The sequence below is a fragment of the Capricornis sumatraensis genome, chromosome 7 (genome assembly GCF_032405125.1).
Source record: "Capricornis sumatraensis isolate serow.1 chromosome 7, serow.2, whole genome shotgun sequence".
In the NCBI taxonomy this organism is placed as follows: domain Eukaryota; kingdom Metazoa; phylum Chordata; class Mammalia; order Artiodactyla; family Bovidae; genus Capricornis; species Capricornis sumatraensis.
Genome location: NC_091075.1, coordinates 21,686,071 through 21,707,126, shown reverse-complemented (window position 1 = coordinate 21,707,126; position 21,056 = coordinate 21,686,071). Strand labels below are relative to the sequence as shown.

The 21,056-nt window shown below is 31.9% G+C and overlaps 1 protein-coding gene across 3 annotated transcripts in view; it reads right to left on the bottom strand.

Moving 5' to 3' along the window:
• TBCK (TBC1 domain containing kinase) overlaps positions 1-21,056 on the bottom strand; it is a 202,038-nt gene that overhangs the window by 143,364 nt on the left and 37,618 nt on the right. Inside the window, exons 3-8 of one of the 3 annotated variants that reach the window (XM_068975131.1) lie at positions 12,456-12,570; positions 10,981-11,054; positions 5,788-5,929; positions 1,341-1,401; positions 290-351; positions 49-110 (exon numbers count right to left, since the gene is read on the bottom strand). In XM_068975131.1, the coding sequence (XP_068831232.1) occupies positions 49-110; positions 290-351; positions 1,341-1,401; positions 5,788-5,929; positions 10,981-11,054; positions 12,456-12,570 (516 nt within the window). The remainder of the gene's footprint in view (positions 1-48; positions 111-289; positions 352-1,340; positions 1,402-5,787; positions 5,930-10,980; positions 11,055-12,455; positions 12,571-21,056) is intronic. The other 2 variants (XM_068975132.1, XM_068975133.1) reach the window with 2 other exon arrangements.

The window sequence follows — 21,056 nt, the reverse complement described above, 5'->3', positions numbered from 1 at the left end:
ACTTATATGTTAAGATCTCAGTTTTAATCCCAAACTCTTGATATCAACCTCTTGGAAGGGTGGAAGGTGAGGCACTTCTTTAAAAGATCTATCACAGTTTCTGGAAGCTCCTGGTAAACAGAGAGAGAATGTAATTATTTTAAAGAATCCACTTAAAAATTTATATTACTTATATCGTTTTCTACTTTAAGAAGTTTTGACTTTTTTTGGAAAGCCTTTGCTTTAAAATAGCTTGCTACTGGATCCCAAGTATGCAAAATAAATTTTCAATAACAGATTAATGACAAACCTTTATAATGTCCAGACAACCATGCTCCTCAGCCAAAACTATTATAGTGTCATCTACACAGTCTATAAAAGAGGAAAATTACATGAATTAAAGCTGCTTTTACAACTTACCAGACTGAGAGTTAAACTTTATTAACATTATTTTAAATTGTATAATGTAATTTTGGAACTTGGAATATTAAAAAGCTTGAGACTTTGTCAAGTTTCCTTGTATGTTTTAATAAATAAAAAAAGGCTTTATTTTTATGATTATAAGACTGCTTTTATTAAATACAATTGAAGAATGTGCATGCATTTTTTTCTGGTCTTTAAAGTATAAGGTTTAGCCTATAGACACCATTTATAGATCTCTAAGACTCCTTAATAGCCATATTACCAATCTTTGAAATTAAAGTGATAAAATTATAAAATTTTATACAACTTTATTTACAATTCATTGTTATTTAATATTCACTAATATTATTCTATATACATCCATATTTGTAGACCCTATTAACCTGGACACCAATCTGACACTCTTTTATACAAAGTGCTCTATCACTGTTTTTCTCTCCTTTTTTTTACCATACATCCTTAACTTATTCTGGATTACAAAAATTTTTATAAATGTGAATCACTAGTATTTGGATTATACACATGTGAAACATATGCGCTTGTTAGAAGGAAAAATAAACATTCTTCCTCAATCATATAATTCACTAAACAGAAAGCTCAAAAGTTATAGTACATTGACGGTAACTGCTACAGAGAAGTACAATTTTATAATTTCATATTTTGATTCAAAAGTTAGTTTGGTTGGCTAGATCATAAAGCTAAGATTATATCCAAGGACATTATAATTCCTTACAGTGAATAAGGAAAAGCTCTCCTATAGTATCTCAAGGGCGCTTAAACTGCCCTGTTAATGCTTATCACTGATCATTGGAAAGCTGAAGAAAGTGAAGCCTTTTCAGTGTAGTCACTGTTTTGAAGAACACATTCTCTATGTGCATAATTACTCTCACTAAAGATTATATTTACAACTGAAAGATAATCAATTGTGAGACACTTACCCAGTGTAAGCAAAAATTTTAGTCTTTCAGAAATATCCAAACTCTGAAATAATTTTCTTCCCTACATAAAAGATAAAACAAATTCTTATTATCATTCACATATTCTTCCCAGGGAGGTTTTATTTTTCATTTTTGAAAATTATTTTTCAATTATCTCTATTTCTCTTCAGAGGTTTTATTAGCTTTTTTTGAATTGGCTCCTCTAAAGAAAAATCATTGGTGACACACATTTTTTTAATGTTGCATAATGCTTACCATTTAAACATTCTGTATATCTAAGAATCATTACATTGTAGTTCGATCTCAAGCATTCTTCATTTTTGAGGCCCACATATATCTGGTTGTCTAGAAGGACTCCAGGAGACTTATTTGATTAAGAGACCAAAATGTCTTTTTACCCTTTCATCTGCCCAACTAATTCTTACTTATATATCATGATCCAGGTAATCTGTTGTCTCCATTAAGAAATATTCCACAACACTCCTTCCTCTTCTCAAAATGACTTAAAATAACCATCTTTGTGTTTTCCATAGTAGCTGGTATATCCCTTTATTTTAAGATACATATGTTATATTTTAGTTGTTTCCTTATTAATTGGCTTCAGAGGGCTCCTTGAAAAAGAGTCTTGAATTAAGCACAACTTCAGTGATTATGTGTTGAGCAACTATTGTGTGTTAAGCTGGACTTTCCACAACGAGTTATATACTATGGGTAAATTACTTGACCACTTTAAACCTCACTTTCCTCATTTATAAATTGGAATGTTAACTATACACGCCATGTAGGTTGCAGTGAAGGTTATATGATGTATACAAAACTGCTTAGCATTTTCTGAATAAAGAAAATGCTTCAGAAATTTTGGCTATTATTATGTTTCTATTATTATAAACAAAGTAAACTTGTATGATCATTTAAAAAGACTTAGAAGGAGAAGGTTTAAGAATACAGCTTGGTCTTTGTGCAGCAAAAGAGGCTCTGATTTTCTTTTGTTTAATAGAGAAGAAAAAACTTTCTTAAAGTCTTATGAAATTAGAACTACAGGTGGAGAGATCATTGAAAACAAGCTGCCCTTCCTCTCTCTTACACTACTATCAATATTAATCTTCTAGACCTAAATGTAAGGCCAGATACCATAAAACTCTTATAGAAAAACACAAGCAGAACACTCTCTGACATAAATTAAAGCAAGATCTTTTTTGATCTACCTCCTGGAGTAATGAAAAGAGAAACAAAAATAAACAAAAGGGACCTAATTAAACTTAAAAGCTTTTGCAGAGCAAAGGAAATCATAAGCAAAATGAAAAAAACCCACAGGAGAGAAAATATTTGCAAATGAAGCAATTGACAAGGGGTTAATCTCCAAAATATACAAACAGCTCATGCAGCTCAATAACAAAAAACCAACCCAATCAAAAAATGGGCAGAAGATCTAAATAGAAATTTCCCCAAAGAGACACACAGATGGCCAAAAAGCATGGGAAAAGATGCTAAACATCATTAATTATTAGAGAAATGTAAATCAAAACTACAATGAAGTATCATCTTATACTGGTCAGAATGGCCATCATCAAAAAATCTATAAATAATAAATGCTGGAGAGAGTGCAGAGGAAAGAGAACAGTGCTACATTGTTGGTGAGAATGTAAATTGGTACAGCCTTTAGGGAGAACAGTATGGAGGTTCCTTAAACAACTAAAAACAGAGCTACCATATGATTAAGAGGGCATATATCCCAGGAAAACCATAATTTGAAAAGATACATGCACCCCAAAGTCCACTGCAGTATTATTTACAATAGCCAGGGCATGGAAGCAACCTAAATGTCCACCGAAAGAGGAATGGATGAAGAAGATGTGGTACAATGAAATACAAAGAAGATATGTACAATGAAATATTCCTCGGCCATGAAAAAGAATGAAATAATGCCATCTGCAGCATCATGGATGGACCTAGAGATTGTCACACTGAGTGAAATAAGTCATAAATATTGTATAATATTGCTTACATGTGGAATCTAAACAAAAATGGTACAAATGAATTTATCTACAAAACAGAGTTACAGATGTAGAAAACAATTTTATGGTTTCTGGGGGTAAAGGGAGGGAGGGATAAATTGGGATACTGGGGTTGACATATATAATATACACTACTATATATAAAATAGATAACTATTAAGGACCTACTGTATAACACAGGAAGTACTATACAATACTCTGTAATGATCTATATGGGAAAAGTATCTAAAAAAGAGTAGATGTATGTGTACGTATAACTAATTCACTTTGATGTACACCTGAAACTAATACAACATTATGAAGCAACTATACTCCAATAATAATTAAATTAAAAAAGACCCACCTTAAAAAAAATTAATCTTCTAAAACTGCAGGTTTGATTTTAGCTTGCTTAAAAACTTTAAATGCCCCCCCCCATCTTATATAAATATAATCCTCTCAATATGGCTCAAAGTCTCCTAGGATATGGCTCCTATCCATTTTACTTATTAATTTATATTTAATATTTTATATGAAATCTAAAGGTTTGATGAGGTAGAGGAAGATTTAAAGCATCCTAAAACTGGACTGTCTAAACTTTGAGTACCTCTTAAAATGTCATGAAGCCCCTATTACGGAATTAATATTTCCTTTCTTATAATTCATGCAGTTCTTTGTGCTTATCTTCAAAGTTTATGGATTTGTATTACATTATAGGCTCTTTGACAATACATTTTAATCACAGTTTATTCCTGTTGTATTATTATACACACAGTAAATACACATCAACATTTGTTGAACTGAATTATTCATATAAGAATTACCCAGATCCTAAGTAGTTTAAATATAAGTAATGGTAATAAAAAGGAAAAGTTACATTTGTCATATTTATGCTTATGTATAGTTTATATTCCAACAAAAATTTTCAGTTAGGCTATGATTTTAAACAAAAATGAGATTTACTATATTTTTATACCAATGAAAAGTAAGATGGTCTAGACAAAGGATAGCAAAGAATCAGCAAGTCTGGCATTTTCCCTTAGAAAAAGCAATGCCAGTGTATAGGCTACCAGGTAATTGTTAACATTTAAGTGTTAATAATAAAAGCTAACATTTATGTACTGTGATATAATGCCCTATATTAGTTACATTAGTTACCTTAAGTCACACTACACTTTGTTGCATAAGATTTCAAACCAAGCTCTCTCTGACTATGAAACCCTGTCTCTTAACTATTATGCTTTACTACCTCTGCTGTTGAACTGGTACACAAAACACACAAAATGAAAATAATATCATCCTAATCCTTAGATATGGTAAAGATCAATGAGTTAATATTTCAAAAATACTTTAAAAATCCACTGGAAGACAGAACAACAGATAAATAATAAAACTGTCTGCCCCTAAAGACCTCATTGTCCAAGTAGGCAAATATAACAAATGCTAAAATAGAAGAGAATAAAGAAAACAGAGACTAACCATGGCAGGTACCTGGAGGCAGAATCAACAAAATATTAGCTGTCCCTCCAAATTCATCCTGATCTATTAGGCACCTATCTATGGCCACATGAGTAAACTGTCACTCGTGAAAAGTAGAGTGGAAACCTGCAACGTTTACATCATCTTCTTAAAGACAGTAACCAAGAATTCACTCCTCTCCTTTTCTTATGGCTAAAAAGGAGGATAAAGCAGCATCTTTCGGAGCGATCCCTGATAGCCAAAGTTTTGGCATGACATTGTGGAACAGAGCCCACTCTTTCTGAGGACTGTTACATGAGGGAGAAAAACATCTGTGTCCTTTGGGCACTGCATTAAAAAAATCTTTTTTATGATGATATTGGCATTTTATTTTTTTGGCTGCATGCACGTGGGATCTTTGTTCCCTAACCAGGGGTGCAACTTGCGCCCCCTGCATTGGAAGCTCGAATTCTTAACCAGCTGGACCATCAGGGAACGCTCTAAGCTACTGCATTTTTAATTCCTTTGTTTACAATAACTGTATAGTCTTTATCACACAAATAAATTTAGAGGATATTTCAGGAAGGCCTCATAAAAAGCCAACTCTTACAAGTGAGTCTTATTGAAGACAGAACAGGGGAGGAAAAGGTATTTAAGGAAGAAAGAATACCATAGATGGGAGAGAGCATGAATATACTGAAATGTGTAAGCAGTTTTAGTGTAAACGTTTCTAAATATGCTGTTTACACTTAATACAGTGTAAGTTTTTAATACTTAGTACAGGTGCAAATATTTCTAGGTATACCAAAATAATATTCAAGTAAATGGTCAAGTGGGACTTTTAAAAAAATCAAATTGAGATTTCAGTCTTTTATCCCCATATCTAGTCAATTTGCAAAAAAAGATAAAAAGATGCTATTACTAAATAGCTTTCCTACCCCAAAATATTTTTCTAATAAACAATTTTTATTAGTTTAATATTTCTTTATACATACCACACAGAGTTCAAATAAAATGATTCCAAGAGACCAGACATCTGATTTGGGGCCAGAAGGCAATGGTTTTTCATTTGGCACATGATCACTGGTTTTGAAAATTCCTTGTGCAATCACCTCAGGTGCCAAGTATGATGGGTACCTAAAATGGTATAATTTAAGAATGAATTTATTACTATGAGCTAGAAAGGGGGAAATATGTACTTAGTGGTACGTTTTTACTATCAGCACAGTATAATCCATACAAAAGCTCAATGAGATTAAATGAACTCTTGCTAGGAAGAATTCTTAACTACCATAATACAGGCCTTATGTCTAGGAATCAAGAGGAAATATATGAGTCTCAAGGAATGTTAAACCTATCTCGCCTTTAGCTCCTTTCTTTGTTTTCCTCTGTATTAACACATTGCCTTCAGAATTCGAAGTTTCCAAGTGTTTTTCCTTCTTCCTTACTGCCTATCTTCTCTTTATACTTAACTTTTATTTAAATTTTATCTTTGAAAATAGTATTTATTCTTTTGAATAGTAGGAATGTCAAAATCTGTAAAAAGCATATAAATTGAAATGTAAGACCCTCTCCAATCTCTGTACTCCAGTCACTCACACATATTTATGTACAAATAAAGTTGATCGTTTATCATCATTGCCCTATAGGGAAGTATAGTATATGCACTATTCTGTAAAGCAATGGCACCCACTCCAGTACTCTGGCCTGGAAAATCCCATGGACGGAGGAGCATGGAAGGCTGCAGTCCATGGGGTTGCCAAGAGTCGGACACAACTGAGTGACTTCACTTTCACTTTTCACTTTCATGCATTGGAGAAGGAAATGGCAACCCACTCCAGTGTTCATGCCTGGAGAACCCCAGGGACGGGGGAGCCTGGTGGGCTGCCGTCTATGGGGTCGCACAGAGTCAGACACGACTGAAGTGACTTAGCAGCAGCAGTACTCTTTTTCACTCAAAATATATTTTAGAGATTATTCTTATAAAATAGGTATAGATCTGTCTCATTCTTTTTGAAAACTGTCAATAATTTCATTGCATTGAGATACTTAATTTATGTGATACAACTCTGAAGGAGGATATTTGGAAGTTGACTACTACTTAAAATTCTTACATGGATATATTACAGATATCCCATTTCCCAAAATATATGGATGAAAGACAAATTCCTAGACATGGTACTACAAAGTCACAAGGTAGATGAATTTTAAAATTTTATATATGTTGCCAAGTTGCCCTTTTGAGTTATGGCAATTTATATTCTCATAAGCAGTATATAGGATTGCCTCTTTTCCTTAACCTTCACCAACATAAGTTTTTAAAAAAATTGCTTTAGTAAATATAAAATACAGACTATTAATGTGAATAAGATGTAAAGAATAAAGCTTAAAAGAACACTCATGTACCTACCAGCCAGTTTAAATAAGAATATGAAATTATCACTAAAAGTCCCTATTTGTGTGTTGATAATTCTCTTCCATTTATTTATAGTTTTACCATGTTTGTAACCCTAAAAAGTATTATCATATTGTTTAGTTAAGCACATATCTGAACTTTATAGTACTGGAGTTATGCTGCCATTATTCCTTTGTGATTTGCTTTTTTTAGTCAACAATAGTTATTTAAAAGAGCCATTCACATTGCTGTAAGTAGATTTAAGTCATTAATTTTTATGTCTGTTTTATGAATATATTATTCATTCAAATGTCAATGAGCATTTCCTTTCTTTTTGTACTATAAACTATGTTGCTAGAAAAAGTATATGTATTTCAATACATAGTATGTTGTTGTGTAGCAACACTTCTAGCAAAAGTCTCCCCAGGAGTATAAACCCCACACCAAATTGCTAGGCCATAAGACATGTGCACTTTCAACTTTATAACACCACACCAAATGCTTCTTGAGAGGGGTTGTACCAATTTATACTCCTACTAGCAGTGTACAACAGATTCTATTGCTTACTTCTCCAATACTTGTTGGACAGCAGTGGCAGACTTTCTAATATTTGGGCATCTGGGGGTGAGACTCACAAACCATTATACAATAGTTTTAATTTGTATTTCCTTGATAACTAAAAAGGTTGAGGTACATTTTCATAGACAAAATTGGCACTATGATGCCATTTTACCCTTAGTTGATCATACTGCTCTTATAAATAAATGTGTGAATCTCTTCAGATAAGTGAAGTCTAGTGGAAAAGCAATGACCTTGATACCATAAAGCCTGTATTCTAATTCCAGTCCTATCATTTATTTTATATGTGATTTGGGTTTCTTAATCTGTAAAACAGGAACAATAATTTCTCTCACAAAACTGTTACAAATATTCATGAATACATAAAGAAGTTTTATAGAAATGAAAAAAAAAGACACAAATGCAATGCTTTATTTCTGTCATCATTAGCACGATACATCCAGAAGGCAAACTGTTCATTTTTAATTCTGATTTCCAGCACATCTAACTCCAAAATAATAAAATGGGTAGTGAAAAGTCAAGGATTACTACACGTAAACTGCTATATCTAAAACTTCTGACTGATGACCTCTGAAAGTACAGAGGTGACTTATGCTCCAAATATTTTAATTTCCTTTTTAATCAAGGACATGTTAAGTTAATTAATAAAAATAGTATACGTTAGGCTTATTTTTTAATATAGATTATCTCCTTCTAACAGTGCCTCTTCTTTAGCACTGCATTTTAACACTCAGAAAATTACCAGAACTCTGCCGTGAGTATGACTGGTGAGATAAATACAAGTGGTTTTCACCATCTGTCTGATGTTTTAACAAGGTATTAAGCTACTGGCCAGCTGAAATGAATGTCCAATTTCTAACTCATTACAGTATTTTGAAACAGATGTTAATGTTTTACTTTTTTGTTCCTTAATATTTGTCTTTTGAATCAACTGCAAGCTTCGTCTGGTGTAAATATTTTCTTTCATGACTTAGCTGTTTGATCACTTTATTTTTCCTGGCTAAGGTTTCACATTTTACTCTTTGATACTTTCTGGTCAGAACTTTTGCGTCCAAGACTTCAAAGTAAGCCAAACCAAATGGCACATGAGACCAATTCTATCCAAGCATTTTAAATTCAAATGTACCTCTTCAAAATGTTTGATATGCTTTAAAAAAATCACTTCCTTTCTTCTATTCATCATTAAAACCTAAAAGCACCTTTAAGTGAAAGATAAAAAATTAAAGTAATTTTTGTTTGTATTGGTTTTGGAGTTGTCACATATAAATTTAGACAAAATGAAGGATCACGCTTACTATAGCTGCCTAAAAGCTATTTCAAAGGGTAATTATAACACATGATGATGATACCAGAGCCTTACTATAAATTTAATTTTATTATTTGAAAAGGTTTTCTTTTAACAAATAAAGCATAGGCTATTTTTATAAAATACTGTTTTTGTGCTTGTGATAACAACTATTTGTTGCCTACAGCCACATGGTAGTCAAAACTATAAACTATGAATTCATGCACATTAATAAGTCATCAAAACAGAAAAATTTCCATTAAATAATGAGCTTCTTGAAGTTGGGGACCTATCATATCCATTTTTGTATATCCAGCAGCCTTAAGAAAAGGTGTTTAATAAATATTTTCTTAATAAATAAAGGAAGGAATGATTAAACAATTTATTTTAAGATTAGCTATGTTCAAACAAATGAAAATTTTAAGAAACCTAGAAGTTAACTTAGATAAAAAAAATTCACAAATGAGATCATTTTTATGAACCTATTTGCAAGGCAGGAATAGAGATGCAGACATAGAGAATGGGCTCGTGGACACAGGGAGAGAAGGGGAGGGTGGGCAAATTGAGAGAGTGGCACTGATACATATTCACTATTATGCCTAAAGCAGATAGACAGTGGGAAGCTACTTTACAGTACTGGGAGCCCAGGTCAGTGTTTTGTGATGACCTAGATGGGTGGAAGTAAGGGTGGGAGGGAAGCTCATAAGGGAAAGGATATGTGTATACATATAGCTGATTCACAGAGTTGTACAGTAGAAATGAACACAACATTGTAAAGCAATTATACTCCAATTAAAAAAAAAGAAATTTAAAACATATTTTCCTGCAGAAACATACACCATTACTCCAAACCACAAGTTCCAATAATAGAGTGACAAAAACTGATTTTAGAGGGCCCAAAGAGCAAAACACAAATGCATACCATTAGGCATATCACAGCAATTAAAAAATATTCATAAGGTCTTTAAAGAATAGTATTAAATCAGCTTTAATTTCCTGATTTTGATAATTATTTTGTGGTTCTGAAAGAAAACTCCTTACTTCAGAAATTACAAACTGAAGTATTTAAGGGTAAAATGCCATTATAACACTAATAATTCTTAAACAATTCAGAAAAAATTATATTATACACAACAACACATATACATATAAGATAAAAGAAAGAGAGAAAACAAAAGTTGTGAAAAGCTAACATTTGGAGACTAAATAAAGGCGATACGGGAAATTTTTGTACTATTTTGTAACTTCTATGTACCTAAAATAAGGTCAAAATTACACATTTATAAAAGTATTACATTATTAACATATTTAAAAAGCAACCACACTATAAATATAACACAAACATCTATATTAAAAGCTTTAATTGAGTCCAGGATGAAGTAAACTTTCATTCTCTTTTTGGAGGCCAATATAAATCTGGAATTCCATATAAAGAAACTCTCCAAACTTATAATACAGACTTTCAGTTACAGAATCCACCCCATTACTGATAGTTACCTGACTCGAGGCTTAATATCCAATTATATCTTAGAGAACAGATATTTAAATTAAAAACATTAGAAAATAACATGAGAATGATTTTTCTCAGTCTTTTCAGGAATATACATTATTATTTGTCAGCCTTTTTGCCTTAAATTTACCTAATTCTGAATGAAATAAGGTTAATTTTTATAATATATAGTGAAGAATTCAATAATCTGTTAGCTTCACTACTAATTCAATGAAAAATCAATATCAGGGAACTTCTGTATGCTGGGAAAAACTCATTGTCTCCCCTTAAAAGTATATGGAAAATTAAGATATTTTTAATTTTAAAAAGGTAGTTTCATGTCAAAAATAACAAACTAACAAATATACCCTTAATAAAAAATTAGAAAGTTGAAGATAGAACTCAAAAAAAAAAAAAAAAAACCCAAAACATATTCTTACCCAATTGGGAAATCAACATCGTCACCATATGCTGTCATGTGATAAAGTCCAAATTTAGCCAATTTAACATGTCCCTACAATGACAAAGGAAGAAAAAATATCACATAAAATATGTTCATACTATTGGCAGGGAAAATTATGATTATACATTTTATAAGTAACACTATCATACAGTCAGATACATTAATAAAAAATTATATTTTATCATAAATTTATTTTAAAAAATTTGTCAGTGTTTGACATCTGCTTTATATTCATTACAAACATATACAAATACAATATATATTATATCAAAATGACAAATAACATTTAAAAATTGTTGCTGCTTATATTTTCTGAGCTCCTTTAAAAAACAAAATATGTTGTTAATTATTTTGAATCCTTGCTTAGAATATTTTGTGTTGATTTTCACAAAATAAATTGTTTTCAGGAATTGCAAGTCCATTCACAATGTTATGATTTAAACAACATGGAAGTTTTTAACTTGAAAAGGTATGTTCACAAATCAAGATATTAGTGAATCTGCTTTATGCCCAACAATTTTTATATTATTTTAGAATAATCATAAATACCACAAAAGTAAGATTCTTAAAAGGCAAATCCACATTATATAAATCTCTTAAGATTTTCCCCTTTTAGATGCTTAGAACTTAATTTTTTTTTTCAGTTTAGAAGTTCTTTTTTAAGAGCTGTATCTCCCAGAATTACAAAACATTTATATTTTAAAAACAATTTCAATTAGTTACTCTATTATCTTAACCTTGAAATTATAAGCACCATTTTATCTTAGTTTTAATATCATAGAGCATATACTGAAAGTCTAGAAGAGAAAAATCCTAGTAATACAAAAAATAATTCCCCAGAAAAAGTTTCCTCAAACTATTTTATATGCTTATAAAAAAATAATAAAATTCTTTAAGAAAATCACCTTGCTACCCATAATTCACATAATACCCACAATAGAGGTGGACTAGATTCTTATTTAATCTCCCATAAGAATCCAAGCAGAGAATCAGCACTTCAATTTAAAAAATAAGCTACGTACAAATAGCTGGTAAACAAAGAAAATAAATGACAAAGTAAAAAAGAAATAGAAAAGAAGAATAAAATGGAGAAAACACTATTCAGCTGTACTATGAGAAAAATATTCTATGTAAATAGTCAGAGAATCTTTTTTAAGATAAAAGCAAATCCACAGAAAGAGTGGACTGAGAAGTCTCAATGTGTATTTCACAAAATGAGTGAAAGGAAAAATAAAACATGAAGGCAGAAAATGAGTCCAGGGAAAAAAGAATAGTGTATGTAAAAAACACACGGATTTATATAATTAGACATAGTTTCTTTTTAAACAACCACAAGTACATTACGTTCATATAATCTTTTCATTATGAATACTCTTAAGACATTCTAATTCTTTCAGCAGGCTATAACTTGAAATAAAAAAAACAAATATTTAATGTACTATTGATGATTACCTTTTGATCCAACAGGATATTATGAGGAGACAGTGCCCGGTGTACTATACCATGTTTATTCATATACTGCAAGCCCTGAAGTACCTCAAATGCTATGCACAAAACCTTTGAATAGCTACAAAGAAAACAAAAAATCACAGATCAATAGAGCAATTACAAAGCAGATATAGAACCTGTTTTAAGAAATAAAACGAGGTTCAGTGATAAAATTCAAATATCTACCTATATACATACATACATACACATATATATATATATATATATATATTTTTTTGACCATGAAGCTTGTGGGATTTTAGTTCCCATTCCCCAACCTGGGCAGGACCATAGGAGGGAAAACATGGAGTCCCTGGACTGCCAGGGAATTTCCCAAAGAGTTTTCTTTTTATTGTACCACCTCTAATCAGAGAAAATAGACTCTATACATTTTCTAAAGTATCTACTCAGGCATATTTGATTTTACAATTACAGCAGAATTGATCTTAAAAAGAACCTACAGTTTCCAAACAACTACTCCGACTGCAGTCCTGTTCTCCAGGAAGGGAGAGTAATATTGGTGGGGTGCAAATGACCTTCTGCAGGTTGGGCTTTAACAAATTATCAGGAAATTTCAGATGTATGGCAGAACCAAATCAATGAAAACCATGGATCCTGCTCAAGACAACACACCTATGTCCCTGAAAAACAGCTATATTTTATGGCAGAGAGACATGAGCTTACTTTCCATATCAATCTGCAAGGTAATGTCCAAAATTTATGATTTATCAAATCTTTCTTATCCTATGCTCTCTTAAGCCAACTTCCATAGGGAGGCCCAGTTTCTTCCTCTTTCTCTCTCTCATTCCCTCTCCCTTCCTTTTTTTTTTTTTTTAAATAAAACATCATTCATATAGGAAGTTAGGAAGAATATAAAGAAAACTAGGGGAGATTAGTTCAAACCCAATCCCACAAACCACTATTATTAGGGTATAGATTTCCTTTATTCTCATTTTTTTTTAACACTTTAAATCATACTTAAAAAAATCAAATTAACATCTGAGTAACTACTAAATTAATTTTTTAAAGGTATAAATAACAAACTAATAATAGAGACATAATGAAATAATTTTAAAAATAGTTAACCTAAAAGCAGGTAGAATAAAAGGAGAACAAAGAACAAATGGAACAATCTGGGAAAAAAACATCAAAAACACAATGAAGCTAGTGTGTATGCAGCAGAGTGAGCAAAGGGTAGCGCTGATAGGAGATGAGGTCAGAGAGGTAGCAAGGTCAGAGGGCTAGATCACTTTAGGCCATTTAGGTCTTTGGCTTCTACTCTGAGACACATGGGAAGTGATTGGTACGCCGCTACACTACATACAGTAAAAATTTGCAGTAGAACTAAGCAGAGAAGAAAATAAAAACTGAAGCCAACTTAACCCCTAGCTCTCAAGAGATATCTCCATCATCAGGATTAATAGATGCTATAATTTTATAATTATAACTCTATTCATAAAGATTATCATCAGCTACCACCATTTTCATACCTCATTTTTGTATTTTTTTTTTAGCTAGAATATACTCATAAGAAAATTTTTCATAAGGGTGGCAGGAGTAGATATTTTAAAGCATGGCATGTCTTAAAATGTCTATTGTATTTGAACATAGAATTTCTCCTTGTCTTCAAATTGATAGTGGTAAATGTAATAAATATCAGTCTTTTCTTAATTCTGTTGTAGATACCTTGTTATTCCCCTCTGGAAGCTTTCAGGATTCTGTTGTACTTCATATTCTTAGACCTATAAAAACTTTAGTCCAACATGTCCAGTGTGTGGGCATTTGAGGATTTGTAAGTATCAGGTGTGATCTTCCAATCTAAAAATTCATGTTTCATTAAGGCAAAAACATTAACAAGGAAAAGTTGATTTGTTCTATCTTTGATTATTTTCTCCTTCTACTGTATCTTTTAGTCAGAACTCTTAGGGGGCAGATGAAAATTAGATTCATTCTATCAACTTTATGCTTTATTTCCTATGAGCATGGCCTATTATTTAATTTCCAAGACTTCTCTTCTGGTCTCTAGTTGTTCCTTTTCAGTACATCCTGTTCTTTGGCTATGAATTTATTATTCTTTTGAGTCTCTCTGAGGATAATTATTAGAATTATTTTTAATTTAGGAAACAAAAAAGTGTGTTTATCTTCATTTCCTCTGGGCTAAGTTTTTTTGAAAAAATTTTTTTCTCCCTCGGCTCTCTTTCAAACTATTTCGTCCCTCATATGTCTGGTAGGTTCCGGTTGTCAGCCATATTATAAAATAAGGCAATAAGTTGATATTCTACATGAAGTATGTAAAAAATAAAACAACAGAATTTACTATTTATAAAGAATGCTAATTAAACTGATCTACAAACTATTTTAATTTATCAAATAGTTCCTCCCATATTAAAGCACCACAACAGCCAGTATTAAGCAAATAAGGAACCTGTGGCACAAGAACAATTTAGAATTAATAGTTTTCATTAACATCTGCAAAAAATAAAAATAAAAACCAACTATGTAAATGAAAAGATTCCAAACTTTAAAACAACTACAATAATGTTGATAAAAATGTGTACAAGAAAGAATGCAAACCCCTCCTCTGTTAAAAACAAAGGACAATTTTCCTTGAGGTTGATTAACAAATAAAACATAAGAACATAGTTTCCCGTGATCATTTGTTCTGAGTCAGCTTTCAGGTAGTAATCTCTCATCTTTGTTCTTTCTGTATCTCTCTGTCTCTGTCTCTCTCACACACACACACACACAGAACACTTCACAGTCTTAAAAGCTGATGCCATATTCAGCTGTGACACTAGGGGACCTCAGCTGCACACTATTTCAATACAGATGTCCTTCTCATGAGATTGAAACCAAGTCTTTAAAATGACTTTTTTATTAAACCAGTTCCGAAACAGCTGAAAACAGAAGACTTTATCTTCTACTTAATCTACCTGCTTTTGTTGGCTGATTCTAAGATATAACTGGAAAACACCTGCATGTCAAGAAGCACATTCATGCTATTACTGACCTGATAAGCATTTACACTAACACAATTTCTAAAAATATGAATTATAAAGCTGAAGCTCATGACACATCTTTTCTTAGCTGTTACTAAAAGCTATACATGAATTACGGTTAATGGAACCAGTATTCTTCAATTTAAATCAGACAGGAAATCAGATTTGCTTTTCTGCCTGTTGTACTCTTATGATTTAATTTTTTAGTTTATTTTAAAATACAAGTATAAAAGAGAAAAAGAAGCTAATGCTACTTTCTATAGTTGGAAGAAGAAATCAATACTTGTAGAATTTTGTATACTTACTGGTTTTTAAAGCTGTTTTTAACACTTCCAAGAACTTAAATTATGAAATCCTTTTAAAACTTATTTTGAAGTAGCCAGTATAATGCAACAACAAGGCAAAACATCATATATTCAATAACAATATGTTACAGTTTAATTGAAAACTGACTCCAGAAGGAGAGTTAGGATAAAGAGAATGGGACTTGTACAATTAAAAAAAAAATGTAGGGGATAACAGGTCTTCATTCTACACAATTTCTAAATTTGAACCTTGTTAATAAAGAAATCTATCATTAACCTGGAAAACATAAATTAAATCAGGTCAGAAAACATTCTCTTCCTTTTGAAATTATTAATTACTAGCTACTTTCAGAGACTGGGAGGGTAAAAATTTACTGTTACCATTGTCTCTGACAATCTGAAAAGTTTAATGAGCGTAAGAATCCTTGGTTGTTATAAACACAACGATATGACTAAAGATAGATTTAAAATAATGATTGATAATTTCTGATTAAGCAAGATGACATTTTGAGATACTTTTATTTACATTCAAATACATCAATTAAGTGGCTATTAACTGCTTGGCATTATGATTTTAGGCCTCTGCATTTTTAGGCTCCATGAACACCAAGAATAAAAACTGATCTCCAAAGTCAAAAAACCCACAGTATACTTGAAAAGACAGATTTAAAAACTGACAATTTTAATACAGATCAAATTAAAGCTGTTAAAAACAGCTTTAAAAACAAGTAAGTATACAAAATTCCACAAGTATTGTTTTCTTCTTCCCACTATAGAAAATAGCATCAGCTTCTTATTCTCTTTTATACTTGTATTTTAAAATAAATTAAAATTCAACAGAAATCAAAATTCAACAGAATTTTGATACAGTTGTAATTAAATGATAAGTTAGAAGATGATAATTAATCATCCTTTTCCTCGGTCTTGAGAGGAAAAGAAAACAGAAAAATTTATTTATTGCATTGGTTAGAACAAAATGACCTACAAAATCATAAATTTTGGGAAAGTAAGAATAAAAACTAAAAGAGAAAAACATGACTACCATCACCACCAGTACCATCAAGAACAAATGTTCATAATTTCTAGGCATGAGTCAACTTGGGTGTATTTGGATTTTAAATATGGCTTAATGAATTTCAAATCTATTAAGTTAGTACAATACAAAGTATGTTTTGTTTATCCCTTTCCAGATGTATTTCAAAGGAAATTTATACTGTGCTCTTCTGAGACAATCATCTGTAAATTATCTGCAGCTGTTTAGCTTAGTTGGTTAAAATATACTGAGGCCAAGACCATGCGTTTAAAATCTATAAGGATTAGTTAGCTTCACATGTGTATAGCCACAGAGTTTCATCTAACTCCAGCCAATATCCTGAAATACAGATAGTTTGTCAAGAGACATTGCTCAATGGCTACTTACTCAAAACATCTTGATTTTCAACTAAAATCTTGTATTTCTCTGTTCCCCATTCCTGAGGACCTGCTCTCTAATCTCATTAAGACCTTGAGGTCCCTTTTCTCTAAGCCGCCACTGTTATCTCAACCATTCTTTTTTTTTTTTTTTATCCTTCTTTATTCTAGATCTATTCTGTAACTTCAATAGTTTTTTGGGGTTTTTTTTGGCCAGGATCCTTAATGGCTTCTCATTCAATGGCTCTAGCCCTGGTAGAATTGTACATCTCTATATTCTGCAACTATACATAGTTGCAAGGTTTATTAATTCTATAGTAATAATTTCTTTTTGTTTGTCTCTCTCACTGTAACTTGAGGCAGTGGTACCTTGAGTACATTGAAGCTTATTCACCTTGGAATCCCTATGTCTATCAGAGTGTCTACAAGGAATGTGCTCAATAAATGTGTATCAAATAATAGGTGTTTCATGTGACATCCCTGATGATGCAAGAGGGTGAAGATAAGATCAAGTTTATCACCACTAAGGAAATAACAGCTCAAAAAAAAAAGTATGTTAGAATAGTAATGGGTTAACAGTGTAAACTTCATTTATAAGAGAGTATATAATTTCTCAGTAAATCAAGAAAGCATGAATTGCTTAAGTTCAAACAATGCTTATCCACAAGAAGTACTATCAATAATTTGTTAAAAATATACCTCTCCCTCTAGTCTTTCATTTATAGGAAAAAGAATGAGCCACCGTATGGTGGCTTTTATTATAATCTTATTGTTTAGCTAAAACTGAAATTAGACTAAGTTGTTAGATTTTTACAATTTTTCTAGCTCAAAAAAATACTTGTTAGTATTTGGTATTTGAGTTGCATTCACATTAAATCTGCATATATCAAAGGGAGACAACATTTTTATGAATTTGAGTTATTCTATCCAAGAAAAAAGGAAGTGCTGATATTTGTTCAAGTCTACTTCAGTGTCTTGCAGAGTTTTATTACTTTTATTATTTTTTATTACTTAAAAAAACAATTTTCTTGGTATAATTGATATACAAATACTGCACATATTTAACATATACAATTTGATGGGTTTGGACATGGATACATTCATGAAACCATCACCAAGGTAACAGATATATCCATTACCTTCAAAAGTTTCTTTGTGTCCCTTTTTGTGTATATGATAAGAATAATGAATATTCAAAAATATGTAAGAACACACAGGGTAAAAAAATTAATGAGGGGTACTGATTCTATCAGATTTAAAACATAACATGAAGATTCTTTTATAACCCTACTGTAAATCAATAGATGGTTAAAGAAAATGTGGTATATACATACGATAGAACATTATTCAGCCTTAAGAAAATCTTGCCATTTCTAACAATACAGATGAACCTGGAGAACATGATGCTGTGTGAAATAAGGCAGACATAGAAGGACAAATACTGCATGATTCCACTTACATGAAGTATCTAAAAAAATAGTCAAACTTACAGAAGCAGAGAATAGAACAGTAATTACCAGGGGATAGGGAGAGAAAAAAATGGGAGTTGTTCAATCGGTATAAAGTTTGTTATGCAATGTCATTAGGTTCTAGAGATCTGGTATACAACATCATGCTTATAGTTAACAACACGGTGCTACACTCTTAAAAATTTGTTAAGAGGGCAGATCTCATGTTAAGTGAGATCACACACAAATAAATAAGACTCAAGGAAACTTCTGCTGTGAGTGCTTGCGTGCTCAGTCGTGTCCAACTCTTTGCAACCCTAAGAACTGTAGCCTGCCAGCTCCTTTGTCCATGGGATTCTCCAGGAAAAGAATACTAGAGTGGGTTGCCATTTCCTTCTCCAGGGGATCTTCCCCACCAAGAGTGTACCCGTGTCTCCTCCACTGCAGGTGGATTCTTTAGAGCCATCATGATGATTTTATGGGTGCCTGCATATATCCAAACTCACCAAACATATACATTAAAATACTTATAGTTCTCTTGTATATTAATTATAATCCAATTAAAATGTTTAAAAATAAATTAAAGTGAGAAAGTCCTATTCCTATCAGCTTCAAACCATCAGTTCTTTACAGTATTTGCCAAGTTTCCAAGAAGAGATGTTATTCAGATCGCAAGAAACGGAGGCTAAGAAAGAGAATGAGAGGTCAGGCTCGTGGACATAGATTTCGAAGTCATTCACAGAAGGATGGTAACTAAAATCACACATGCTGTTTCCTCAGATCCATAATCCATGATATTTAAGGGCCAATGGCAACCCACTCCAGTATTCTTGCCTGGAGAATCCCATAGACGGAGGAACCTGGTTGGCTACAGTCCATGGGGTCGCAGAGAGTCGGACATGACTGAGCAACTTCACTTCACTTCACCATAAGCCAAAATACCCATACAGTCAGCAAACCAAAGGAGGAAACACACTTCTGGATTCTATGAGTTCAAGATGTTCTTTCACCTTATAAAATCTGATCATTCCCACAGAAATTTTTTTTTGGTCTAAAGCTTTCTAGGTATTAGCCTCAGGTAAAATGTTTAGAAAGAGGAAGCACAGATGAAATATAGATAGCTACTGTGTGATTTAAGAAATGGAAGGGAAAAATAAAACATTAGGGATTAATGTCCAGATAATAAAACAACTGTATAACTCTGTGTTATCTTTAACCTAAACTCTCCTCCTATAATTTCAAGGTAAAAGAGCTCAACTAGTTCAGAATTTTTAATGATTCACTGGTGTGTAATTTCAGAATTTGGAGAGGGGTATTTTCAGTGATGAATTACTGCATTCGATGCTTTTAATTTGTCTTTTATCAATAACTAAATTTTAAAACTTTGTTAAAACATCATAACATTTAACAGCAATTTTTCTTCTAAAGGAAAAAGAAAAAACAAAGCTTTTGGAATTGAAAAGGAAATAACTCATTTCACTACTGGCACACATGTTTGAGCCTAAAAGGATATAAAATTTAAGAATTAATTTGCTTCAGATTCAGATGTTTTGAAAAGGAAGTTGCGTTGATTAACTGCTTACCAAAAGATTATTTTGTAATAGACCTAAAAAAAAAGTCCATCTGTCCATAAGTTATTCATAACTTGTGAGATTAAGCATATTTTATAATTCAATTCTCACTCCAGAATAAAACAAGGTTGAAAGCTCTAAGTCTGGAATGTGACTAATTCTCAACGGGATACAATAAATTGAGAAATTAACTTTCTAACTTGAATACTAGATAACTTTCCTTTCTCAGCAGAAAAATACTTTGAGAAGATCAAAATACATATGGAAAGCATAGTTTAGTGGTTTGAGGTTCAGACATAAAGCCAGGAGACTCTGTCACTGATTTGCTATGCTTGAAGAGTGTTCCAACTTTATCCTGCCTCAGTTTGCAAATTTATAAAGTGGGAAATATAACACCAAACAGGGGCTAAATGGAAATCAGTGAGCTATTATTGGCCCTATACAGAATGCTGACCATCTTAAAAGTAGAACAAAACAAAGTGCAAGTACCCCTGGGGTGTTCATTATAAATTATATAATACCATTTTATTACAATATATCTGTGTATATATTTGTATAAATTAACAGAGATTATAAACTGGTCTCATCAATTATTTCCAAAACACAGCACAATCAGAAGAAAGATTTTCTAATTTCTCTGTAAGAATAAAATCACCATTTGATAAGCAGAACTGGAGGACCCAGGGTGATCTGGGTGTATTTCTGCCCCATCAATGTTTTTTTCTCCCGAGCAGCTTTACTATCCTGACACAGAAAACTCCAAAACCATTTTTTTTCATCAGTGTATACTGATACTGGCACAGGGTAATAAGGTCCACTTGCCAAGCCCAGG